The sequence below is a fragment of the Monodelphis domestica genome, chromosome 3 (assembly GCF_027887165.1).
Source record: "Monodelphis domestica isolate mMonDom1 chromosome 3, mMonDom1.pri, whole genome shotgun sequence".
In the NCBI taxonomy this organism is placed as follows: domain Eukaryota; kingdom Metazoa; phylum Chordata; class Mammalia; order Didelphimorphia; family Didelphidae; genus Monodelphis; species Monodelphis domestica.
Window position 1 is genome coordinate 403,002,713 of NC_077229.1, and position 27,351 is coordinate 403,030,063.

The window sequence follows — 27,351 nt, forward strand, 5'->3', positions numbered from 1 at the left end:
ATCAAACAGTTGAACAGGTTGCTTTTTTTTATGAAATATGAATCTCTCTGTCATTAGAACTGTTCAATCTAAAGTTAGAAGAACCTATTAAGGAGTTACTGGATTTTTGGGGTGCATATGTATGTGTATTTTAAACCCTTACCTTCTGTTTTAGTTTCAATTCCAAGATAGAAGAGTAGTAAGGGCTAGGTAATTGGGGTTAAATGCCTTACCCAAGATCACATAGCTAGAAAGTGTCTGAAACCAAATTTGAACCTAGGACTCCCTATCTCCAGGCCTAGGGCTCTATCTATTGTGTTACCTAGGTGCCCCAGGAAAGAATTGCTGTTTAAGGTGAGAGATTAGCTACCAAGTACTTCATATCTCAAAAATTGAAGGAAGTACTCTCCTTGCAAGTCTACTTACACTAACCATATCCTTAGCAAGTATTTTGTAGATAAAATTGCATTTCAGCCTATTTCCCATCTGAATTATCACAGAATTTAATTTCTTTTGGGGGTGAAAGTGGTAAGGGGTAGACTTGTCATTTCATTGATGTTGGGACTCCCAATTTACCAATGCAGACTTGCCCCTGTTTTAGACTTAGAGAGATGCTTCAAGCACTGAGAGGTTAAATTACTTGGCCAGAATGTGTCAGAGGTGGGGCCTGAACCCAGGTTTCTTTGACCCTAAGAGAAAGTTCTGTATCCATTAATTCCATATCTTGACTTTCTCATCCCCATGACCTATGTCTTCACTTCACCTTAGCCACACAGAAATATTCATAGCTTTGATTTTTATTTTCAGCCACAAACGTTCTACTTCTATGTTGATGGTCTATAAAATTGCTTTCTCTGATCATAATCATTTATCATTCCATATTACTTTATGCTTCAGGGCCCCTACCCCTATTGCTTATTCTTGCTCAGACCTCTAATCCAATGCCTTCCCAGGCCTTTGCCCCTTCACTTGTTGCACTCTCTTCCTTTGCCAGTCTTGACTTCTATATGCCTGAGACAATCAGGTTCATTATTATAAATTCCAAAGCTTCACAGTTTGTATGTTCATTCAATGGCAAAAAACAACAGCAATAACAATGATAGAAAAATAGAAATAATTTGTACATATGTTCCAATTCTACTTTTTTATCTTTTTTTTTTAATCGGCAGGAGGTAGCAGAACCACTTTTGGATCTGAAGGAAGGAATAGATCAGTTGGAAAATAACAAAACCCTGGGTTTCATTCTGTCAACTTTGTTGGCAATTGGGAACTTCCTCAATGGTTCCAATGTAAGTAACAGCATATTGTTTTATTGGTTATAGGAACATTTGCTAACAAAAGTAGTAGCCATGATTTCCCATAATGTGTCATCTAACAAAAACTCTTATTATTCAGGAAACTATAGGAGAAATTTTATACTGAAAACACAATATCAACCAGGTGCTTCTAATGTAGACCTACAGCTTTTATGTCAATTTATCATCCTGGGAACAATTTGCACATTTTTCCTAAAGTATAATTGTTATTAGAAATTTTCATGTTTACAGAAGGGCCTAGTATTTTTAAGTTAACTTTTTTAAAATAGCAAATGGAAGGAAGGAAAAGAAAAGCTGATAAATGGGAGGGAAGAAGGAGAGAAAGGTTGAAATAGGCTGCTGGGTAACAAGGATCCTAGGGCAGGACATCCTGAGCTGTAGGAGCATACTGGGGATGAAACTAGATTGTCTCAGGGAGTTAGGTCAGAAGGCACATTGAATTTATACTTCACTAAAGGCCACTGCTGAAGGGATAATGGGGATATGAAAGAGTCTTGGTACTGAAGAATCCATTATTATAATTCCTAAGGATTGAACAAAGAAGACCGTTAAATAAGACATGGTTTCCTAGTACAGCTCATGTTCTCTTTTAAGAGAGTGGATAAAACAAAAGAAGTTTAAGCTTATCCCCCCCCCCCTTTTTTTTAGGCTAAAGCGTTTGAATTGAGCTACCTCGAGAAGGTTCCAGAAGTCAAAGACACTGTGCACAAGCAGTCTCTCCTACATCATGTGTGCACCATGGTGGTGGAAAATTTCCCAGACAGTACAGATCTATATTCTGAGATTGGGGCCATCACTAGGTCAGCCAAGGTATGTCTGTGAATAATGAAGAAAACTCTTGCCCTTGCTAAAGATATTGTATCTTTCATAGTCTCCTCCAGAACAAGTGCTGAAATGTTGCTTTCATTCTTTCCATTATAGTGCCTATTATGAATGCAACTTCTTGTCAAGTTGTTTTTAATGACCTTCCTTCCCTCCTTCCCTCTTTCCCTCCCTCCCTCCTACCCTCCCTCTCTTCTTTCTTTCTTTCTTTCTTTCTTTCTTTCTTTCTTTCTTTCTTTCTTTCTTTCTTTCTTTCTTTCTTTCTTTCTTTCTTTCTTTCACTACTAGGAACTCGTTCCAAAGCAGAAAAGAAGTAAGAACTAGGCATTTGGCATTAAGTAACTTGCCCAAAGTCACATAGCTAGGAAGTATCTGAGGTCAGGTTTGAACCCAAGACCTCCTTTCTCCATGTCTGGCTCTCTATCCTCTGAGCTACTTAGCTACCCTTATTAATGAACATTAAAGGTAGTCATTTTACTTTTGGTTCTGTCAGACTGTGTCATACTGGCCTCTTCCTAAATTCCATCTAGTACCTTTGCACAGTAAACAATACTCTGAGAAAATTCCCATTTAATTCATTGGTAAACTGTCATCTCCTTGATTTGAATGTTTCCTGCATTGGTGCAGTTTGTGACCCAGCTAAGCCTGACTGTTCTGTACATCTCTTGTCATTGCCTTTCAATGGTTCACCATAGGAGGAAGGGCAAATGAGAAGAAGATGCCCAATGAGTCTAGAGTCTTCCTTGATTTTTCCTGATTTCAAAAAGATACTAGTAGAGCCACTCTGGCTATCCACCCATTATCCTGCACCCTTGTAGTGTGACCAGCTCTTCCTTTCTTCCTTTTTTACACTTCCCTGATAATAGCTTTTACTCCTTTTCTTCCAAGTTTCTCTGGTTATTTTCATAAGGTTTTGTAAAGTAGCTCTCTTTAAGTTCCACATCAAACACAGAAATTTGTCCTAAGGCAAAGAACTAGAAAAGAATTCCTGTCCTCTCCCCAAACCCTTTGAATTCACATCTGAAGAAAAAAATCAGATGTATGGACTGTGGGGTTTAAAAGCAGCAGGCCTTTCTAGAATGACACCATTGAAATTTAGTATTCCATGAAGGAAGAATGAGGAAGTAGAAAAAGAAAGAGGATAAAAAGAAAGACCAGTTTCCCTTTTGAGCACCAGAGTGTGCCATTTTTCCATCACCTTCAATGTAGACTAATGAAAACTCTTAACCTGCTGGTGGAGGTCAGGGAAGTACAGTCATGTTGTGCCATCTAATGATCTTCACTACATCAGTCTGTTTAAAGCAAATGAGATAGCATTGGTAAAGCATTTTGTAAATCATAAAGTGCCATGTAAATGTGAGCTTATAATCATTACACATTCCTCTAACCTATAGTGAAATATCACTTTCAAAGAAAAGAAAAAGCATGTTCATCTATCTTTGGAGGAGTTTCCAAACAGACATATAGTCTCTTAATCTTGCTATGCAAAGTTCAAATTTTTGTAATATTTTTTTCCAGGTATTGTAGAAAAAGGTGGCACCATTCTCCTAGGTTTCACTTAGGAAATAGTTTTATAACTAGATTATCAGTGTCAGTATACATATGAATTCTTAAATTATTATTCTGTGCATTCATCACAAAACTTTGTTGTTGTTTTTAATTTTTTGACCCTTTTTCATGATATCTGGACATTACAGACCAGATGGCTCATGTAAAGATTAGAATTTATTAATGTTAGCCCTCCTCCCTTGTTTTCAGGTTGACTTTGATCAACTTCAAGACAACTTATGTCAAATGGAACGAAGATGCAAAGCATCATGGGATCACCTCAAGGCAATTGCCAAACATGAAATGAAACCAGTTCTAAAGCAAAGAATGTCTGAGTTTCTGAAAGACTGTGCAGAAAGAATTATAATTCTGAAGATTGTTCACAGAAGAATAATTAATAGGTAAAGGAGTTGGGACATCAGCATATTAATACTTTAAATTATTCTTTAAACTAGAATGTGGTCAATAAGATTACTGAAGTTTGTGCTGTCAATTTGAGTCAAGAAGGATCATCTTAGATGATCAATTGTTTCATCTGTACAACAGGTTTCTTCTGAGGAAAATAATCATACTATTTTATAGATTCAAAGGATCTTATTTTTGGTAGTTGGAACCACCATTGCAGACAGAATCTTGACTAGGGTTTCTCGATTTCCAGCTTCTTGACTAATAGCTCCACTTGTCAGGTCAGGTCAATTATAGAGCCTGTCCTCTGTCTCTTTAGGGGGACAATAACAACAGCAGAATTATTAAGTCTTTCAAAGTCATTTGTCTTCACAGTGTTGATTTTATTCTACAAATTGCTCTGGTTTTATTCACTTCATTCTGGATCATATAAGTCTTCACGTAAGTGTTTGGAGAATTCTCTGAACCTATCCCCTTCATAATTTCTTACAACATAATAGCACTTCATTGCATTTATATATTGTAAGTTGTACAGCCATTCCCCAATTGATGGGCATCCCTTACTTTCCAGGCTGATGATGAAACTTGACAACCACCTCCTGCCAGAAAGGCAATGAACCCAAGAGGCACAATGAGATCTACATTATTGGATATGGCCAATGTGGGAATTTGTTTTGATTGACTATGCATATTTCTTACAAGGACTTTATTCTTTATTTTTCAGGGAATGGAGAGTTGAAAGGAAAAATAAATAAATATTTGTTCATTGGAAATTTTTTTTATAAAGTTTGCAAAAGTGCAGAGGCAGAACCAGCAATATACTTAGGATTCATTTCAATCATGAATACCTTTAACAGACCGCTTATTTCTTTACTGGTAAAAGTGTTGTGTAAATGACATGAAATTCTACAGCAGGAATAGGAAGCCTTTGGTATCATTTAATCCAACCTCTCATTTTACAAATGAGGAAACTGAAGCTTAAGGAAGTTAAGTAAGTCGTGAAATGTTTAAAAGTGGTCAGTAGCAGAGTAATCTTTGCAGAGCTCAGATAGTTTCATCATGTAGACAGCACTCACAACTCATCTTTTTTCCTCTAGGGGAAAAGGACATGTTATAGGAGTATAATTTCACAGAGTATATAATTAGATAGAAACATTATACATTTAATATGGCACCATATGTTTTAAACTAGTCATTCTCCAAGCAGCAACTGAAATGACTCAGAAGTGTCCACGTGTATATTGACAAGACTTCCAGTGTGGAGATCTTTTCTAGGATCACTAAAATGAACTTTAAAAGAAAGATTCAGACTATATAGTTAGCATTATTTTTTTCTTTCCATGAACAAAGCAAGCTGGGAGGAAGAGAGAGAGAGACTCACACACACACACACACACACACACACACACACACACACACACACAGAGCGAGAGAAAGACAGAGAGACAGAGACAGAGTCAGAGAGTATACAAGCACTCTTACTTGGGGCAATTGGGATAGTTATTAGCTTTACCAAATACTTAATATATCTTACCCTTTTTTTTGAAAGGCTCCAAGTTTATTTTTATTACTGTTGATTTACCCAATTTCATACTTCTTAAATCTCAATTGCCATTAAATCTCACCTGTTCTCAATCTTCCCTAAGTAATATCAAGCAGTCTGTGCAAGTTATTATTACTAGGTATTAATACACATTATCTGACAAAATGAATTTAATACTCTAGAGCAGTGATGCCAAACCCAAGTAGAAACAGGGACCACTGATCAATATATAATGTTCCTCAGAGGATGCTTAGTTTTTTAACTTAGTTTTAAAATGTAGTTATCTATTTCTTTTGTTAAATATTTTCCATTTAGACTTTAATCTGGTCCCAAGTGAACATGGAAGTGTTCTAGGCAACAAGGTCTGACACCACTGCTCTAGAGTTTATGGTGTTAATTATAGTGAACAGTGTATATGCCCCTAAAATAATTTACATACTTTTCTACAGTTACCTTTCCTTTGAAACTGCATTTTTAATTTATGATGTCTTCCACACACATTATTTGATTTTATCTTCACAACCCCTTAGAAGAGTATGTGAAGGTATTATTGTCAGATGTCACAGAAATAAGAAGGTGGCAAAACTGTAGTTGAATAATATAGGTATAGACTGCTCTCTGCCCCTGACTTCCCCATCTCCCTTGCCCTCTATTGTCAACCTCTGGATTACCTCCACCATCTGCTTTCTCCACTTTTACTCCTGAACTACAGAACACTAGTGAAGGAACTCATTCCAGTGGTGACTGAGTCCTCTATAAATGCATGTTAACTAATCTTAAATGGTCTCTCAGTGCTGCTTGGCAATATTTTATTGATTAGTTCTCTTTCTTACCTTCCTCAGTTGCTGTTCCAACCATATCTTCTCTCCTCAATGAGTAGTGCCTGTATTACTACCCCATCTATTTCAGCAAATGTCCCTCTTTTTATTTTATTTAGAGCCCACTTACCATGAGGGCCCTTGTTTCTCCCACTGAACTCCTCAGAACTCCCAACATATTCACTCATACTTTGCTCTGTTTTTCTAAATAAGAATTGAAATTTTGAAGTTTTTGGTGCTGTCTCTCTACACTGATATGATCCATGAAGATTGGTAGGTCTGATCATATACCTATATCATGAAACCACGTTGTTCCATCCAATTCACACTGGTAGTTGACATGATTTATGGATCCATCTTGTTGCTGAGCATATAAATTAGACAACAGATTAATTGAACATTATTGATGTTTTCCCTTACTCAAAGCTGTTGGTGTATGGTGGAGGTGTTTGGGAGCGATTAGACAAATCTTTATTAATTAAAAATCAATTAATTCAAAATGTTCTGTAAAGAATTAAGAATTCATATCCAATTTTGGAAGCAAGATATCTATTTCTGTGGATAACTTACAAAACAGTATTATGATGTTTGATGTCCCTCAGAATCACAGATCTTGAGAGTTGGGAGGAACATCAATGACTATTTGTATACCTCATACCAAAAAAGAATCATCAATATAAAATACCCCAAACCGGTCATTTAGCCTTTTGCCTAAGATCGCCAAGAAAGGAGAATCCATTGTCTCTCCAGCAGAACATCCCATTTTTGGACAGCTCTAGTTGTTAGGAAGAGGCAGCCAGGTGATTCAGTGGATAGAGCATGGAACCTGGACCTGAGTTCAAATTCAGATTTAGATACTTATTAGCTGTGTGAGTCTGGACAAGTCACAACCTCTATTTTCCTAATTCACTGGCAATGGCAAACCATTTCAATATCATTGCCAAGCAAACTTCATGGGCAATATGATTTATGGGACTGAGAAGAGTCGGACAGGACTGAATAACTGAACAACAGTTATTTGGAAGTTAATACTGCCATCAAGCTTTAGACTGACTTCTTTGCAACTCTCATTCACTGCTCCCACTTCTTTCTTCTGTGGCCAAGCAGAATAACTTCAATACCTTTTTTGCTTGATCAACCTTTTCATCTTGAAAACAGTTCTCACAACTCCTCTAAGTCTTCTCTTCTACAAGTGAAACATGTCCAGTTCTAATTTTCATATGATAAGGACACAAGATCCTTTACCCTAACTGATCTCCAGATACACTTCATTTTAACAGTATCCTTCTTAAAATGATAGTGACTGGGTTGCGGATTATACAAGTCATTCTTGTTCTAAGGATTTCTGAAGCTTTCTAAGCCCACCTCTGTTTCTTCTTTTTTTAGCCAGCAGACATTATAGGGTTCTGCTCTTAAATGTTTGTTTTAAGGGAGGAGACAAAGTCTTGCATTTAGAAGAAAGAAACTAGGTTCAGTCATGCTTGTAGTTAAGGTTTTGAGTCTTATTTGAGTTAAACTATTTCCATTCACAACAGCAATAATAATCACAAGTTTTATTATGTGGAGATGTACCTGTGGTGTCCTTCCCTGCAGAATCTTGTTCATCTTTAACCACAAAAGGCATTTTGTTTAGATGTACATTTTGTTTGAAAGTAGAACATATGATGTTGACTGAGGTCAAAGTTGTAAACTTTGGACATATGAAATTATTTGAAATTCTTTCCTTCTTGTATTGCTGCATGGAAAACTTCAGTTCTATAAATCCCTAGGTTTAGTCATCCTTTTAACATTGTTTAAAACTCAGGAGGACCTGGATTCAAATTTGGCCTCAGACATGTTCTAGCTGTGTGACCCTGGACAAGTCACTTAACCCCAATTATCTAGCCTTTGTCACTCTTCTGTCTTAGAACTGATGCTAAGACAGGGGGTAGAGGCTCTAAAACTAATAATGATAAAATTGTTTAAGATAAATTAAATTTATGAATGTGTTTTCAGTGTTGAATTTTAAATGTTACACATATTGTTAAGAGTTAATGCAACATTACAAGCAAACAGTTCTTGAAGTAACACCAACATATGCCTGAGAAAGTGGACTAGATTTGTCAGTTATTTGCATTTTGTTTTGAATCATATCATGCCAGTGGTGTTTTGTTAGCTGACACCTCTGCAATAGAAAAACAAACAAACAAGCCCAAACATTTGGCAACTGAAGAATATACTGGGCAAGGAAAAGGGGAAAGGAAAGGCTTGGGTTTCTTTTTACTGGGAGTTTTTAGAAAAGCTGGTCATTTTCTTTTAAAAAAAAATAGTTACCTTTATATGTTTTTAAATTACAGATTCCACTCCTTCTTGCTATTTATGGGCCACCCCCCCTACGCAATCCGTGATGTGAACATCACCAAGTTCTGTAGAATCATCAGTGAGTTTGCCCTGGAATATCGCACTACCCGGGAGCGGGCCTTACAGCAGAAACAGAAACGGGCCAACCACAGAGAGAGGAATAAGACCCGAGGGAAAATGATCACTGATGTAAGTGCCAAGAAATCAGCCTCCTGCCAAAGAGTTTGCTTCTAAGTAAAATAAATAAACACAGCTCTCTGAATGCCATACACAAGAGTCTCACTCTAACCTTTGGAACTGAGAGCTTTACCTTAAACCAATATTTAAAATAAGATAATTTGGGTAACTAAACTCCCTCCAAGACCGAAAATGCATTTTAATCCCATCACCGTCTCTTCTTACTTGAGATTATAAATCATCTCAAGTGCAAGGTTTTTTAGTGGTTTAAGATGAATTCACTTATTAGTATGAATGAGATGTACAATCAGAATCTTTGTAATCAGATTGAGCTATTCCATGATCTTTTCAACATCAGTCTTTTCCACATGAGTCTATTTGAATCAAATAAGAAAACATATATTAAGTTTGCAAATAATAAGGTGCCACATAAATGGGAATTTTTATTGTTGTTGTTATCATTCATCATAATTATTAGTGGACCTAGCCAGGCTAAGACATGAAGAACAAACTGAAGGGAAATGTCAGAAGGTCGTATAATAAATGAAGATTGTAGTTGTGTCCTAATAGTATGACAAATTGCCTCACTTTGGTCTTGATTCCTTGGATTAAACATCCAAATAGTGGAGTTCTGTGCTCAGGCAAAAGGACCATCTATTCCAGTCATTTGAAACACATACAAAAAAATCACATTTATTTGGGTTTGATAACCAGTTGAGCTGGCCTCTGCAGTCCACACTATCCAAACCTAGAAAGTTGGAAGGAACCTGAGAGACCATCAAACTCCCACACAAAGTAGGATTCCCCTCCTACAGTGTCCCAGAGAGGCATCCAGCCTCTGCTTAAGTACTTCCAGGGACTTTGCCAAGTCTCCTGTGGGTGGTGTGGTCAAGGGCTAGTCATTTAAACTCTACGCCTGGATTGATTCAACTGTAAAATAGAGATGATAGATGATCTAGCTAGGCACCTCAGTGGCTAAGAACACTGCACTTGAAGTATGTAAGACCTGAGTGCAAATTCCACCTTAAGTATGTGACCCTGGACAAACCATTTGACCTCTCTTAGCCCTATTCTTCCTATCTGTAAAATGGGGCTAACAATGGCACCTACCTCAGGAATTTGTTGTGAGGATAAAATGAGATATTTGTAAACGATTTAGCACAGTACTTGGCTTTATAAAACTTTAAAAACTATATAGATGATACCTAGTATAAAGATTAATGAAAAGAAAATACTGTATAAACCTTGAGGTGCTATACAGTGGATTATACACATGTAAATTAATACAATAGCATTATCATCATTTGAAATTGAATCTGAGTCTCTGATTGTCAAAAAGGTTTGATTTTGTTTTCTTAATTTTTAACCAAAATCTACCCAACCCATCCCCATAAGTTTCGTTCATTTTATTTTTTCCTGTGGAACTATAAAGAATAAATATTCTTTCTCTTCCAATCTTGTTAACTGAAAAGCTACTCATAAATAATTCATCTTACATATTAGTTGGAGACACATGGACACATTGTATAAACTAGCACTGAAATTTTCCCTTCAAACTTTCCTCCCACAACCCTTACTGTAGAGTGTCACTTAACCAAGACTTGAAAACTGAGTTCAGACTTCCAGGGATCTTCTCCATGAGACCCTCAACAAGATATTAATTCAAGAAGTTCAGAGGGAAAAGCAATTTTCTCTTCTCCCCTTCGCTTCAACCAAAGTTGTAGAGGGTAAATTTCCTGAGAAACCCCTATTCAGTAGTCAACTCTGATATTGGCAGGTCATGCATTTAAGCTGCTGGAAAACTTTAAAAGAATATTTTTATTGGTTATTCACATAGATGAAGACCAACCCCAATTGTGTGCTGATTAGATGGGTACATGAAAGTGATATTTTAAATGGTGTATTCATAGGGTCAAACCTTAATGATTGTCAATATCCCTGAAGATCCTGCGTCTAACATTACTTCAGCACAAATGTGTCTTTAGAGGGGTAAGAAGGGGAAGTGAAAGAGGAAGAGGGACAGTTTAGTTTTAGAAAAGTCTAGATACAATGAATCCATCAACTAGAATTCACTAAGCACCTACTATGCACCTAGAATAATGTTAAGTAATATGTGCTATGCAGGTGCCATATGGCACCACTGTGCCTCTCCCCAAAGTTTATAGTCCAATTAACAAAAAAAGACATATGAAGAAAAAATTAGAGAGCATCTAGGACAGCCTAGATAACTAAATGCTAAACTGTGTGATTCCACCTAGGAATATTGTAATGGTTATGAAGTGGAAGGCATCTATAGATCAGATTATTGGAAAAGAGTTTTCAGAGAAGGTGAGAGTCAAGCTGAGCTTTAAAGGCTAGTTAGGATAAGAAAAGGCAGAGGAGAACATTGAGGACCTTCACTTCAAAGGTGTTGCTTTACAGAAATGAGTAGTGCATCTGCAATTTCCCAGCCATCTCATTCCATAAAGAATTAAGCCAACTCAAAACACTTTTAAAAATGGTTCATTTTCTGAATGGAAAACATACATAGGAGACCTAATCTCAATGATACCATTACCTTGCTGTGTGATTTGGGGTAGATCACTTCCTCTCTTTTGTCCCTCAGCTTCTGTTCCCCAATTCAGAATGTAGACTATGCCTAATGGTTAAGCAAGACTTAGCAGCAAAGAAATTAAGTGATGGGCCATAGTTAAGCTTGGGACAGGGTAGCGTATTTGAGTCAAATTCAGATATTTCTCTTTGGACGTTTTAGAAGCAGTAAGAGAGCATTGAACTTGGTGTTAAGGATACCTGAATTCAAATACAGCCTTAGCCATTTCCTAGTGGTATGACGCTGGGTAAGTCACTTATCTCCATCTGCCTCAGTTTCCTCATCTGTAAAGTGGGGATAATAATAGTGCCTACCTTATAGGGTTGTTGTAAGGATCAACATTTGTAAAGTGCTTTTCAAACTTTAAAACAGTATATATAAATGCTAGTTATCATTATTGCTATTATCATTTGGGGGGGATTCCTTAATAAACAACTTAAAGATATCTTGGAGGGCTACCTGCTTTGATGATCAGTAACATTATCTGCATAAAAACATTGACTCTTAGGGAATTTTGTGTTCCCGTATATTTTTTATACTTGGAACTCAATTAGATAAAAAGAGAATAGAGGGATTTTTCACATATTAATTTTACTTGCAGTTTTACAACTTTAGAATAAACAAATGATTAATTCCCCTAAGGTGATTCTTTATAGGTACCATTAGTAGTTTGGAAATCATAAACACAAATTGTAAATGATAAAAAAGAAGGAACCTTCAAGATCATCTGGCCTAGTGGTCTCAAACCATATTAAGTTTGTTCAAAGTTTTTAGCATCCTCATCTGTTTTCACTCTTACCAAAATCTTTGTTTCTCTTCACAAAGACTCTTGAATCCAATAAGGTATTCCCTAATCAATAGGACAAAATATTGCATAACTTGGTAGAAAGAAAGAGCGAAATATAGAAAAAGGGTACTGAGGCCTTCAGAAAAGACTTGCCTGTGGTTGCACTGATTTTGTCCTTCAGTCGTTTCTGTTATCTCTGACTTTTTATGACTCCATTTGGAATTTTCTTGGCAAAGGTACTGGTGTGGTTTGCCATTTCCTTCTCCAACTAACTTTACAGACATGGAAACCGAGGCAAATGGGATTAAGTGACTTGCTCAGAGATATATAGCTAGTAAGTATCTGAGACCAGATTTGAGCTTGGATTCAACAGTTATACTGCTAGCAAGTGATAAAGCTAAGAAAGATATTCTTAATACACTATGGCCAGACCCCCTCAGCTTATATCATATCTATTACCTCAGAATATCTCTCCTGGAGAAGCTCCATTTAACCTCATTTAGGGAACACATTTGATCCTCCAGAATCCATAGAAATAAAATTGGTCCTTCTGTCTGCCAAAAGCATCTTCATTGAATCTCATTGTCTTGTTTCTGAGTAGAGATACCCCTTTCCCACTGTCAGTTGGGCAGATCATTTCAAAGTGCCTTGGAAAATGTCAAAAGTTATTTCCATCTATTAGAAGGCTTATCATCCTGATTTATTCTAAAATCTCCAAAGCTGGATAATATTATTCCTAAGAACAGAGTCAATAAAAAGTTGTGCAACCGTGGATGTCCCTTAACCTTTCTCAACCTTAACTTGTCACTTATAAAACCACAGAACTGTACTAGCTCATATCTGAGGTCCTTTCCAGGTCTAACATTCTATAAACTATGATTTTTATCAACCATGAAGTCTAGCATGGTCCCCACAGGCCCAGAGAAAACCACTAATTGGACATTAGTGAATGATTCCCATCAGACTCTAAATATACCCAGGCAGGAGAGAAAAAACCTGTTTCAGACAATTGCCATTATAAGAGCCAGTGAAATTCATTGCTCAGAATTTTATTTCTAGATGGACATTTTTGTTTTCCTCTCTAATTCTGTGGAGGGAACCCTGGGACTCCTTCTGGAAGTCAAAGTCAAACTTGCTTTTCAGGAATCCTCAGAATATTTAAGAGAGAACTAGGACATCCAGGCATCATTCAGACCAACGGAACCTCCTAGAGATGCTTGGATGCTTTCCTTAAATGACAATGACGACTAGGTTTTCAACTTAGTATTCCTACTTCTTGGCTTCTGGATTTAGAGGCTCATATAAGCATCCTACCTGAGAACTAAGAAAGTATGAAAATAAACTAAAGAAAGGTGGAAAAATCAAATTTCTTCTCAAGGAAACTGAAAAAATAGAAGGCCTTCCTGAAATTTAGTCAAACATACTTACTAAGCCAAACTCAGCCACAGGGAATTTGAGTAAAGAGAAATTACAACTCATCTGAAGCTGCTCAGGAAGGATGAATGGAAAAAGTAGCACTAGAGCTGAGCCTCAAAAGGAGAATTTCAACAAAATAATATTAATAAGCATAATAGTGTTACTGTAGTAATTACTATGTGCCAGGCATTATGCTAAATGTTCTGTAATTATTCTCTTATTTGGTCCTTACAAAAAGTCTGGGAGGCAGGTGGTACTATCATTATTTAATAGATAAGAACACTGAGACAGAGAAGGTTAAGTGACTTGCCCAGGGTCACATAGCTGGTTAGCGTATGGGACTAGATTTAAACTTGGGCTTTCCTGTTTCCATACGGCACAATAAATCATCTACCATCTAGCTGACAGCGGACTAGCAAGGATTCCATTTTGGACTCAGTGACCTAATTTGTGCCTGTCTTCCGAGGTTTGGCTTAGTTTTATTCAGGGAGAGACTATTAGAAGTTGAATTCAAATCTCCCTGAGTCCAGGCTATCTTCTCTATCTACTGTGCCACAACAATAAATCACTATGAAAAAGCTTTTTTAAAAGCATTTGAGAATGCTCTTAAAGCACTTTTCTTTGTCATGTGTATATTTGAGAGTAAAATTTAGTTAATATGTGAAATCTTTCTTTTTCAGAGTAGAAGCATGAGCAGACATGTCAAAATTTTTATTTTAATGTACTTATATTATATTAAACATATTTTATATAAAAGTATATTTGTCTATTATATATATTAAAGTATTTACAAGAATTGATGTTGCTGGGGATATTAGCATGTCAGCAAGATGATGTCAGGGCAAGGAATGAATAGAATCTGTTCCTTCTCTCAGTTTTTCAAAGCAGAAAATCCATCCCTCCTTCTTGTGGAAAGGGAAGGGAGGCATCATCTCCCACTGCTTTTCCTCTCCCCAGTCTTTACTTACATAGTTACATCCCCATCTAGGGGATCTCCAGGATATTGCTTTCAAAGGCTTTGCAAGAGAACTGGTGCCACCTTGTGCTTATGTCTCCCTAACTGTGAGAATCACAGAATCTCAGACTGGTCATCTGGAACCTGAGGGAAAGGAATCACTCCACACATATCCATCTAGTTTTTACTTAAAAACCTCAAGTGAAGGGAAGTCTCTGACTTCCTGAGGAAGTCCATTCCATTTCTAAATAACTCTAGCAATTGTAAAAGTTGTTTTTGTTTTTTATGTTGAATTTAAATTTACCATTTGACCACTTCTGATCATTACCTTCCAAGGCCAAACAGAACAAATAGCCCTCTATGTCATAGCTCTCTGTCCACTCTGCTATGTGCTTTTAAAGTCTAATCTCTAGGACATTACATCTGTCTTCAGAGAGCATCATCTCAAGACCCTTTATTATTTTAGATACCCTCCTCTGAACAACCTTCCTCATACTGATATCCTTCTAAAGTGTGGCAGCCAGAATTGAATGCAATATGCCAGTCATGGTGTGCCCAGATTGGCATAGAGCAGGACTGTCCCTTGTATACACTGTATGCCACTTAAAATCATGTTCATGTTCTTGACTGCCATATGATACTATAGATTCATATTGAGATTGCAGTCCATAAAACTTCAAAACATTTTCCAGATGACTTGCTATCTAGTCATGCCTAGCCTATCTTCTATTTTTAATGTTGACTTTTTAAATTCAAGTGTAAGATTTTACATTTATTCCACTGAGTTTTCATGCAATTAAATTTGACCCAATAATCTAGATTCTCCCAAGTATTTTTAATGCTCATACTCTCATTGTGTGTTAGTTATCCCTCTCATGTTTGGAGCATCTGCAATTCTGATCCACATGCTGTGTATGCCTTTCTTCAATTCAGTGATCAAACAACACCGAAAAGAGCCAATCACAGATCCCCGAAGCATTCCAAAGGAAACTTCCTTTCAAGCTCATTTCTTTAGTTCAAGATTCACCTAATTGTACTATCATAAGCCCCTTTAAGGAATCCAGCCTCACTCTACCTTCAAAGCGCTCACAGCCTGTTTGAGGAGATAAACTGTAATTCTGTGAAACAACCAGCAAATAGCTTAAAGCTTATATTTGTTCACATGAGTCTGAAATGCTACAAATCTAAAGGACTATGTACTAGTAGGTTGTTGTTCAGTCATTTCAGTCATGCCCCTCCCCAATTTGATGTTTTCTTGGCAAAGATATTGAAATACTTTGCCATTTCCAGCTTATATATATACACACACACACACACACACACACACACACACACACACACACACACACACACACACACACATATATATATATATGAGGAAATTGAGGCAAACAAGGTTAAAGTGACTTACCCAGGGTCACAGAACTAGTAAATGTCTATTTGAATGCAGGAAACTCAGGGTTTCCTGATTCCAGACCTGATGGTTTCTCTACTGTACCATCCAGCTGTCTCTCTTTAGTATAAGCCATATCTAAATAGGAATCCTATCTACAATATTCATGAAAAGTGGTCATTCAGACTATTCACAAAGACCATCACTGGCAGGGAACTCACTATTTCTGTAGTATATTCCTCTTTTGAATAGTTCATATTATTAGGAAGATTTTTCCTAATTCTAAACTGAAACTCCCCCTTTGCACCTAATTTTCCCCTCTAGGGCAGAGGTTTGAACCTCTTTGTGTTATGGACCTCTTTGTCTCTCTGGTGCAGTCTATGGACCTCTATTCAGAGTAATGTTGTTAAATCCATAAAATCTATAGGACTACAAAACAATTTACTCTTCTTCATCTCTTCAAATCCCTGAAGGAAGCCATCATATCTTCCCTAAGACTATTATCCTCTGGTCTAAGCTTCCTCATTTCCTTCAACAGATCTTTGAAAGATCTGATCCTTGTTCTCCTATGATTCTGGTCTTCCCCCCCCCCCCAACCAGGTGCTTTCCATCCTATCAATGTCCTTCCTAAAGAATTCAGCCTAGAAGAGACAGAAATCTGCAGCTTTAGTCTGAATTCAATTCAATTCATTTTAATAATCACCCACTGAGCCCTTCTGTTCAAGACACTGTGTAAGAGACTGAGGGAGATTCACAGATGAATAAAGATACTGCTCTGCCTTGAAGAATCTTAGAATGTGGTAGAAGAGATAAGACATGTCTGCAAATAAGCATGATACAAAGATGAATGGTGTAAGTATCATGAGAGAGACTCCACATTCCAAACAATTCTCCACTCAGCTGTCAAATTGATCTTCCTAAAGAGTTAATCCCAGAGCAGCTAGGTGGCTCAGTGGATTAAGAGCCAGGCCTAGAGAGGGAAGGTAACGGTTTTTTAAAAAAGAGTCTGATCATGTTATTCCCCTCTCCCTCCCCCTAATTCAATCAACTCCACGGGCTTCCTAATTGCCTCCAAGACCAAATACTCCATTTGGCTTCCAAAGCCCTCCATAATCTGGCTCCTTCCTACTGTTCCAGTCTTCTTACACCTCATATGCCATACCACCCCATTCCCATATACTCTGTGATCCAGTGGCATGACCTCCTTGTTGTTCCTTGCACTAGATGCTCCATCTCCTGACTCCAGGCATTTTTTCACTAGTTCTCCCCTGTGGCTAGAACTCTCTGCCTTCCTTGTCTTCATCTCTCAGTCTCCTTGGCTTCCTTCCTTGAAATCACAATTAAAATCCCACCTTTTGCCAGAAGTCTTTCCTGACCTCCTTTAATGCTAAGGCCTTCCCTTTATTGATTATCTTATCTGCACATATCATTTGAACAAAGTTGTTTTCCTATTGTCTCCTCCAATAGACTATAAGCTCTCAAAGAGCATGGACTGGTTTTTGCCTTTTTTTTTTGGTAACCACAGCTTTATGCCCAGCACATAGTAGGCACTTTGTAAATGCCATTTGATAAATTGACTGGCTACAAAGAAAATGCTATAGAAATACAGATCAGGAAGAAATTGCATATGACAAGAGATAAAAGCTAAAGCATCGTGAGGGGCATTGTGGGGGAAAAAACCCATAAGGATAGAAGAAAGGAAGTGAGTTGTCCAAGATCATATAACTAGCTAATTCTAGCATTGCCAGAACTTGAACCCAACTTGTCTCAGTCTTTTGATTTCAGTTCTGAAGCTCTTGTCAGTACATCATACTTAAGTATCTTCCAGAAATAAACTTTGTAACATTAGCAAATTCAAGCTTATTACATTACCATCACAACTAAATTCTAAGTAAAACTAAAAAAAAAAAAAAGTCCCAAACTGAGAAGATTTTAATAATTTACATCACTGTCCTCCAACATTTTTGATGTCCTTTTGAAGAAATACCTAACACAGAGCCAGACCGAGTGGGGAGTTGAATATATTCCATGTGGCATATACTGTTATTCCAAATATATTACAGTTTTATGCTTCTCCAGCTCATTTTACAGATGAGGAAAATGAGTCAAACAGGATAAAGTGGTTTGTCTCTAGCTCTGTTCATTCATTTCCCCACCTAGCTGCCCCTGTTTAGAAGTAGTGAGGGATTATATAAATTCCTCTCTTAGACTCTAAGGTCCCTGAGAACAAAGTCCATGTCTAATTCACCTTTGCATTATCTATACCAAATAGCACAATCAGTCATATATTAGGTGTCCAGTAATGTTCGTTAGATTGAATCAATGAATGAAAGATGGATAGTTAGGATAGGATCTTCGCATGGAGAATATCCAAAGGTAGGAAAAGGAGAATCACAAAATTTGAGATTGAAAAAGTAGCTTAAAGACCATCTAACCCAATCCTTTTGATTCACAGAAGGGGGACCCGAGATGTTGAGCATTCTGGGGACCAGAGAGGTTGTTCAAGAGCACCCAAGTAGTTGATATTATGTCTGGGGCTAGAATTGAGGTCTTTAAAATGCTCATCATCACACTTTTTGACATACATTTATCTTACACTTGATGAGGTAGGCATTGGGGAATTTAAAATTGCTACTATTTCTATGTTTACTGAGCTAATTTGTGAAATGAAAGTAAAATCAAGTACTCTAAGAACATGCTTTGCTTTTGTACCTGCTAAGAATCCTTTCTATCTTCTATGTATTATTTGTCCTTTTCTGATAGACCGATGAAGATGATGAAGTTGAGGTATGTTTGCTTTTAAAGGTTTGAAATGATCCTTTTGACCTCTTTGGTGTGTGCTGTGAAATCTATTCATAACATTAACAGTGTGAAGTGCTCAGCATTTGAAACTTAAGGACTTGAAACTACACTCAATTTTCTGTTTGGTCATCTGTTTGTGAGGGGAAGGCAGGCGGTTGCATTGTTCCTTCTCATTCAGTCATGAGGCAGACTTTTCAGGAATTTCAGGGATTTGTCATGTTTTCCTTGCCACTGGAAGTGAGTAGAAACCAGGGGGAAATGCCCCTTAGGGATAGTCCAGTTCTTTTAATGAAATAAGAAGTCTAATATTTGAATTTTGACTCTTGGGCATTCTCAAACATGAAATATTAACACAAATATGGGGGGGGGAGAACAGGTAAACCTGTTTTTGTTCTTTTTGATTGACAAAAAAAAAACCTATTTTGTTTTTTGGAATCAGAATTACCTGATATTTTCATTAATTGAACCTAGTAACACAAATAGCAATAGAATGAGATGAGGAAGACAGGACAGAGACATTATCATTGGAAAATGTAAGCAACAAGCCATCTAGCCTTTTCTATGGATCTAAAGCTTTGGAGAACAATTTATAAAGTGCTATGTGCTATTTAGCACATGACTAGTGCTAAATCTGTAGAATGTCAAACCACTAGGTGAAAAGGAAAGAAAGTCAAGTTATAGAATTGCTATGTTTCAAAAAAAATCTAGATAATGGCAAATTTTAGGAATTATTTGCATGATTGAGCTACTACATAAGGTCCTAGCTTACCTCCATTAAAATACTACTATGATTGATTTTGAATTTATGGTTACTGGAACAAGAGAACATTGGTTTGCATGATATTTTTTACAGATGATTATTAAAACTACTAAATGTCTGTCACTATTAGAAGTAGTGAGTTTTGTCTATTTCAGCATGAACTTATATATGAGATAACATGTATTTATCTTCCCCCCAGATTAAATTCCCTTTTCCAAACTAGGAGCCGGGGCACATAACTCAGAATTACACTATGTTGGGAGGAATACCACACCTCATTCCTAGATTTTTGGAAGCTCATAAATGCTTTAGTCTTCCCATGTTCACTAGATATTTGGTGTAAGTCATAAACTCAGATGTAGCAACTGCCCAAGTTCCTATAGTATAGGAGCAGAATGGTGCCCCATCCTAATATCTTCCTTACAAATTATCCCAGAATCTGAGCCGGTGTTAATGATGCTTCTTTACTATGAAATGATGAAACTTTAATCAATTCATGGAAACAGAATCCCTGATCTTTTCATTCATTCATGAACATTTTTTTTCCTTTTGAGATTTGTCTCCCTACTCTCCCAGGCTGGAAGTATAGCACCCACTCACGGATGAATCCCACTATTTTTTAGGATAGAAACTTTTGACCTACCGAGTTCCCATCCTATGCCAGTTTCCCTTCTTTAGGCAATTTAATGTCTCCCTCCACCACTCAAAGGCTTGTCATGTTGGATTAATTCAAATACTGGACTGCCTTAGCACACAGCCTCCACCTCCATAGTAGCAGGGATTTACATTCATATGTGCCTCCACACCCAGCTATCTATGTCTGTTCTAACAAGCAAAAAAGTGATTGGCTGGAAAGAATAGAAATTTGGGGAATAAGAGAATCAATTGTTTCCCAGACAATTCATTTTTTTTCAGTCATCATATCATTCAGTAATTTAGTCAATAGGATTACCATCCATCTATTCATTTATTCAGAAAAATAAGCACCCATTAAACAACACTCAGGGTGCAGATAGTATGCTGAGCTTTGGGGAGATACAAAGTCCAGGTGAGACACAGTCCCTGTCTCCAGAACTCATCCTCTAGTAGGAGATGAGACACAAACAGAAATAATCAAAATACACAGTTATGCAACTATGGTTAGCCTGTTCATGTTCATTTCAGATAGTGACCAGTCAGATCAACTGCATGCTCTCCTGTTGCTTGCAGAAAGATTAGATGTTATTGGAGGGGTTTTATGCTTACTGATGAGAAAATTAACCCTCTTTTCAGGAATGCCAAGTCCTTGTGGACTGTCCACCCCTTCTACCCACTACTAACATGGCATAGAGAGATGATTTCAAAGCCTGGAAGACCTGAATTCAATCTCTGCTTTTATACACCAGCTGTGTGACCCTGGGCAATTCTCTAAGACTACAAAGTTGCCTTAAAAGTGCTCAACTGCCCTAATAAGAACAAGTTTCCTTATCCTAGAGCTCCCTTGACCGATGAAATGAGAAGTCCAGCCAGGCTTGGAAACAGAAGATTTGGGGTTCAAATTAGGCTTCCAACACTTCCTGGACAAGTCATTTAACTCCTACTACTTCGCCTTTACTGCTCTTTTGCCGTAGAACCAGTAGTAATTCTAAGATGGAGTGTAAGAATTTTTTTTTAAGTGAGGGTTGATCTGATTTTCAGCCCCAAAATTCTTAGCTCTTCTAATAAACTCTTGTTATCATAAAGGCTCTCAGAAATGCCATAGCGTACTTGTTATACATTTGCTGACACTAAATCCACCATAATGAGGCGCAATGCACTTAATTGACTGCTTCATAAGACATATTTTATTATTCTGAGAGGATTCTGGGATAAATACATTTGATTGATTTTTAATCTCTGCCAGCAGTTAACTATCTCCAGCAGGACCTGATTAAAGGAGCTCACAAAGGAAGCTGATTTGTTGGTCTACTCAACAACTCCCTAAGTCTCTCTAAGACTATAAGTTGCAGAGAGAGTGCCAACCTGCATTGGGGAATGGAGTTTATTCACCAGGAAGTTCCTATATTAGTGAAACCACCCTAACCCTCAATGAGGTCCCTCTTCTTGGCAAATAGAAAATCTAAGAGCTCTTCTCTCTCAGAACAGAACTTGTTGAAACACAAATACTTTTTGTAGAGCACATTAATTAAAACACTGTGATGAGTGTGGGGGTTGAACTAGGTTGTTCCATGGATTGAGATGGCCTAGAGATGGAGACCCTAGGTTCATATCTGGTCTCAGTTACTTCTCAGCTGTGTGACCCTGGGCATGTCATTTGATTCCCATTGTCTATCCCTTACCACTCTGCTACCTTGGAACCAATGCACAGTGTTGATTCTAAGACAGAAGGTAAGGGTTTAAAATTTTTTTTGTTAAAAAATTTTTTTAACACTTAGGGGGAAGCCAGGTGGCTTAATGAATAGAGGGCCAGCCCTGGAGATAGAAGGTCCTAGATTCAAATCTGACCTTAGATACTTCCTACCTGGGTGACCCTGGGCAATTCATTTAATCCCCATTGCCTAGCCCTTACCATTCTTTTGCCTTGGAACAAATACACAGTATTGGTTCTAAAAAAGAGGGTAAAGGTTTAAAAAAAAACACTATGTAAATACTATTATTATTATGGCTCTTCTTTTTAAATAGAGTAATAATTGGATCTGCAGAGGCAGCATGCACCCCCAAAAGTATTTGGTTTTCTTTTTTTTTTAACTGAATTCAGCTGTGGATTTCTTTTCCCCTCTTGAACAGAATTCAGTTGTTCCAGAAAGGTGACACATATCCTGACTCTGATTGCCTTTTTGCAGACTGGAAAGTTCTCCAGCAATTCCACTCCCTCCCAGAGCCAACCACAGGGACTGGACTATGCAGAAGATGCAGCTGAACATGAACATATGAAGGCTGTGCTGAAAACCTCCTCCCTTGGTGAAGAGGGCACCTCAGTGCTGGGAGTCCGGACACGAAGCCGAGCCAGTCGAGGTAATTTGCCCTTTCTTTTGGTATGACCCCTCTTCATAATGCCACCTACAGTGGGATTAGGTTTTGGACCATAGATTTAACATTTTTAACTTGGAGTTTGTGAATTTGGTTTATTTTTTTAAGTATATTTCAATTTAAATGGTTTTCTTTGTAATCCTATATATTTTATTTTGTGTATTTAAGAATGTTATTTTTTTTCAAAAACCTTTACTTTCTATCTTAGAATCAATACTTTGTATTGGTTCCAAGGCAGAAGAGAGGTAAGGGCTAGGCAGTGTTAAGTCACTTACCTGGGGTCACACAATTAGGAAGTATCTGTGGGCAGATTTGAACCCAGAACTTCCTGTCTCTAGACAGGCTCTTAATCCAATGAGGTACCCAGCTGTCCCCATAAGAGTATTATTCTGACGAGTGGTCCATTGGTTTCAGGAAATGTCCTCACACACAGGGCCAGTCATTAAACTTGCCCCCTGCTCCTCGCCACAGCTGAAAGTTTGCCCCAAAGAGGCCAGTGGTAGATTCTGTGTGAATCTGAGCACGGGGATGTAGGGAAGATGACAAACTATAAGGAAGGGATAATTAGCTAATGGCCAAAGAGGTAGTTGGTAAGATGGTACCATTTCTAGGGAAGACTTTTTCTCATATGAGGGTTAAAAATCAGTCTGCTCAGAAAAGTATGCTGTTTTTCTGGTGTGTTTATTGTGAGCCGTTTCCACGGGTAGCTAGGTGGCATCCTGGTGCATAGAGTGCCAGGCCCACAATCAGGAAGACTCATTTTTTTAGTTCAAACCTGGTCTTACACACTTACTAGCTGGGCAAGTCACTTTACCCTCTTTGCCTCCACTTTCTCATTGAAGGAGGAAATGCAAACCACTTCAGCATCTCTGCCAAGAGAACCCAAATGGGGTAACAGAAGAGACAGACACAACTGAATGGACTGAACAATAACAACAATTTGCCAGAAAGGCTAAGAATTAATTAACCATTATCATTCACTATTAGAAAACCAACCCCAAGAGAGGCAGCTGAAGTCTAGTAAAAGGGCATAGAACTGCTGGTCCAGAAGCTTATCTCAACTAGTTGTGGAGCCTTAGGCAAGTGATTTACCCACTCTGCGCTCTGGCTTCCTTGTCTGTGAAATGGGGATAATGACTCCAACTTGATATGTCTCATACCTACGATGCATATTTATTTAGCATCTATAACATATAAAGTTTTAAGGTTGGCACTGAAATAATAGCTAACATTTATGTAATACTAGGTGCCAGAAACTGTGCTAAATACTTTGAAAAAATTATCTCATTTGATACTAATGACAACCCTGGGAAGTAGGTGCTCTGATTATCCTCTTTTTACAGATGAGGAAACTGAGGCAAGCAAGGATTAGGTGATTTGCCCAGGGTCACAAGGCTAGAGTTTGAATCTAAATTAGAACTCAAGTTCTTCATGACTCCGGATCCAGCCCTCTATCCACTGAGCCACTTAACTGTCCTTTCAAGATGAATATCAAAGAAATGCCAGTCCTGGGCACTCCTCTTTAATAGCACAACAGTAACTGAGAGATACTCCAGGCATTCTGATGTCAATCGAAGTGGTGAATACATAGGCAGATAATCAAGAATTAGGTGGATTTATTAGCTGCAAAGCAGGTCTCCAAGATAACCATTGGGGTCTCATGATGAAAATGTTCTCCATAACCAAGATGAGGCCGATCGATGTGTGCCATCTTCCACTTTGTTTCCTTCTTGAGGTTTTCATTCTGTGTGATAGGTGTCTTCTATCACAACATAAGCAATATGGAAACATGTATCACATGAAAGCACTAGGATAACTGAGATAGAATAGACTAATTACCACCTTGGGGAAAGATGGTGAGGGAGGAAAAAAATCTGAATCCCAGAATTTCACCAAAAAAAATGTCAAAAATTGTTTATACATGTAACTGAAAAAATAAATGGATGCATTTAAAAAAAAAAAAGAAAAAGGATTAGGTGTTTTAACCTCTCATTTGGACCTTCACTGGGATAATTCTCAGGAGGATGCAACCTGATTTTCATACAGCTTCCAGACAAAGGATGAGAGTTCATTTTGTCCTATTTGTTTGTTTTTTTCACAATGCTGTGTCTTATGGGGATTTTTTTCTGCCCAGGCTCCACCAGCAGCACGTGGCATGCTGGCATTGATGACTCACCTAATGTTACAGACGATGCAGCTGATGAGATCATGGATAGAATCGTCAAATCAGCCACCCAAGTGCCCAGTCAACGAGTCGTGCCAAGAGAAAGAAAACGATCACGCGCAAATAGAAAATCATGTGAGTACATTAGGGAAGTGAAAAGAGAATGGAACATGTTCCCCAAGAAGCCAATCTTCCAGGTTCCTGTTTACAGAGTGGCATGAGAGGGACAGCTAGCTGCAGGAACAGTTCGTGGATTAGCTCCATGGTTTGCCCTGTGAAAAGCTCCCTGCTCAGGAGAGAAGGAAATCTGTAGTGCATCTACCCTGGCTGCCCCTGCTAGAAGGGATCAGTCTGCAACAGAGAGTCTGGAGGATTGTTTCAGCCTCTTTTAGAATCCTGACCCCTTCCAGGAGTCCTATAAATCTGGTCAGTGTTACAGAACTCAAATCCCCGTTGGGGCTCCCCAGTAGCTCCATGCCAGAAGTTGATGCAATCCAGGGGCTACAGCCTGAAGCTATTTTCCTAAGCCTGTTCTGGCTCAGACTTTTAGCCAAGGAAGGCTGTAGGGATCCTCAGATAGCCAGGACAGGATGACATTGTAAAGCAAATGATGGAGGTGAAGTCAGTTCCAACCCTTTCTCTGCCTAGGACACACACTAGAACCTTAAAGACGCAAGTCCCTTTAATTCCCTGGCCCTCAGTTTACCCATATGTAAAAGGGCTAGAAGTTCTTTCAAACTCCTTCCAGCTCTCCATTCTATACATATCACTGGAGATCAGAAGTTTGTTCCAAGAATAGTTTAGGCCCAGACTGTGAAAGATTCTTTGGCCTGGAGGCACATTATTTAAGCCCTAATTTCTCTCAATTCTAGATTCAGAATCTCTTCACTTCCCAGATGAGTTTAGTGTTTATCTAAGTGTGCACTTGGAGATTTTGCTGTGTGCTCTCTCCTACAGATAAATTATGGAGATGTTAATTAGTGGGGCAACTAGATGGTACAGGGAGTGGAATGCCTGACCTGGAATCTAATTTCAAGTCTGACCCCCAGCCACTGGCTTTGTGACCCTGGGCGAGTGACAGAACTGTTTGCCTCAGTTTCCTCACCTCTAAAATGAGCCAGAGATGAAAATGGTAAACCACTCCAATATCTTTGCCCAAAAAATCCCAAATGGAGTCATAAAGAATCAGACACAACAAAAAAACAACTGAACAACAACAGTAAATCATATAAATTCTATCATCTGTTCCTAAGGAACAGAGATCTTTATACTTTTCCACCTAGGAAAGAATTGATTTCTCCCCAGATGGCATAATGGAGGTAGCAATGGGTTCTGGAAGATCTGAGTTTAAATCCTACCCCAGATACTTACTAAATGTGTGACACTAGAGAAATCTGTTCATCTTGCCAGGTCTCAATTTCGTCATTTGTAAAATGGGCAGAATGATAGCACTACCTCATAGGGTTTGTGTAGGATTCAGATGAAATAATATATTTTATGAATACTATAGAAATGTGTTTTATATGATAATACATGTATAACCCAAATTGAATTGCTTGTCAGTTCTGGAAGGGGGGAGGGAAGAAGGGAAGGAGATAGTATGGATCATAGAATTTTGGAAAACTTAAGTGGAAATTTAATTAATTTTTTAAAGAAACAATACATTTTAAATCCTTAAAATGCTATAGAAATTTTAGCTATGTTAGATATAATGATTGTCTCTACCCTTTCTTCCCTTTCCCTAGGATTCTTCCTTATCTTAAATAAAACTATTTTGCTCAATCCCTAATCCTGCTGTGACTCAAAGCCTTTGGTATGGGACTTTGTCCCCATGGATTCCTCTCTATTTACTGATGTCCAAAATGAAATCAAACAATAAAAACAGGCTTGTTTCCCCTCATATAAGAATCACCAATTTCTAGTACAGAGTGACATCTTAGTCAAGTCTAAGGAAAAGTCAGAGATTGAGTGACTGCTTGGTGCAGAGAAAAGAATAAAGAGGGTACCCTTAAGAATGACCTTAACATGTGAAAAAGGGAAGAGACAGATGTTGGCCTTTGTTCAGAGAAGAGCCACAAGAATAGGTTGCCTAAAACCAAGACAGAGATGAGACTGAGTTAACTAGATCTAGTCATTCAATCCATCTGCAAAGATTTCTTAAGTGCCTACTGTGTGCTAGGCCCTGGGGATACAAATTCAAAAGGAAAGATAGTCCTTGCCTTCCAGGAGCTTCCATTGTAAAAGAGAGGATATGTTCATATGTAAAGATATTTTTACATATGTATATAAATATATATATAAGATGAATTTAAGATAGTCTTGAGAGAGAGGGCTTTATTCATTTTCTCCCGTAGAATTAATCCATATGACCCTTTCTTTATCAAAATTGTCCTTGTCCAAGAGATCTTCTGATGTCTCATGCCCTACAGAAATTGCTCTGTCTGTTTCAGGGAACCGAGTGTTCTTTGGGGAAAATAGAGCCCTAATCACTTCATTGGCCTGTCGTGGCCTGAAGCAGAGCCTTCTT

At 37.9% G+C, this 27,351-nt stretch overlaps 1 protein-coding gene across 14 annotated transcripts in view; it reads left to right on the forward strand.

The window, feature by feature from the left end:
- Positions 1 to 27,351, forward strand: part of FHOD3 (formin homology 2 domain containing 3) — a 719,587-nt gene that overhangs the window by 672,155 nt on the left and 20,081 nt on the right. For 7 of the 14 annotated variants that reach the window (XM_007486741.3, XM_007486739.3, XM_056820791.1 and 4 more), the window contains 7 exons: positions 1,149 to 1,268; positions 1,944 to 2,105; positions 3,876 to 4,066; positions 8,768 to 8,960; positions 18,853 to 18,876; positions 22,474 to 22,645; positions 24,795 to 24,959. In XM_007486741.3, the coding sequence (XP_007486803.2) occupies positions 1,149 to 1,268; positions 1,944 to 2,105; positions 3,876 to 4,066; positions 8,768 to 8,960; positions 18,853 to 18,876; positions 22,474 to 22,645; positions 24,795 to 24,959 (1,027 nt within the window). The remainder of the gene's footprint in view (positions 1 to 1,148; positions 1,269 to 1,943; positions 2,106 to 3,875; positions 4,067 to 8,767; positions 8,961 to 18,852; positions 18,877 to 22,473; positions 22,646 to 24,794; positions 24,960 to 27,351) is intronic. The other 7 variants (XM_007486745.3, XM_007486740.3, XM_056820792.1 and 4 more) reach the window with 1 other exon arrangement.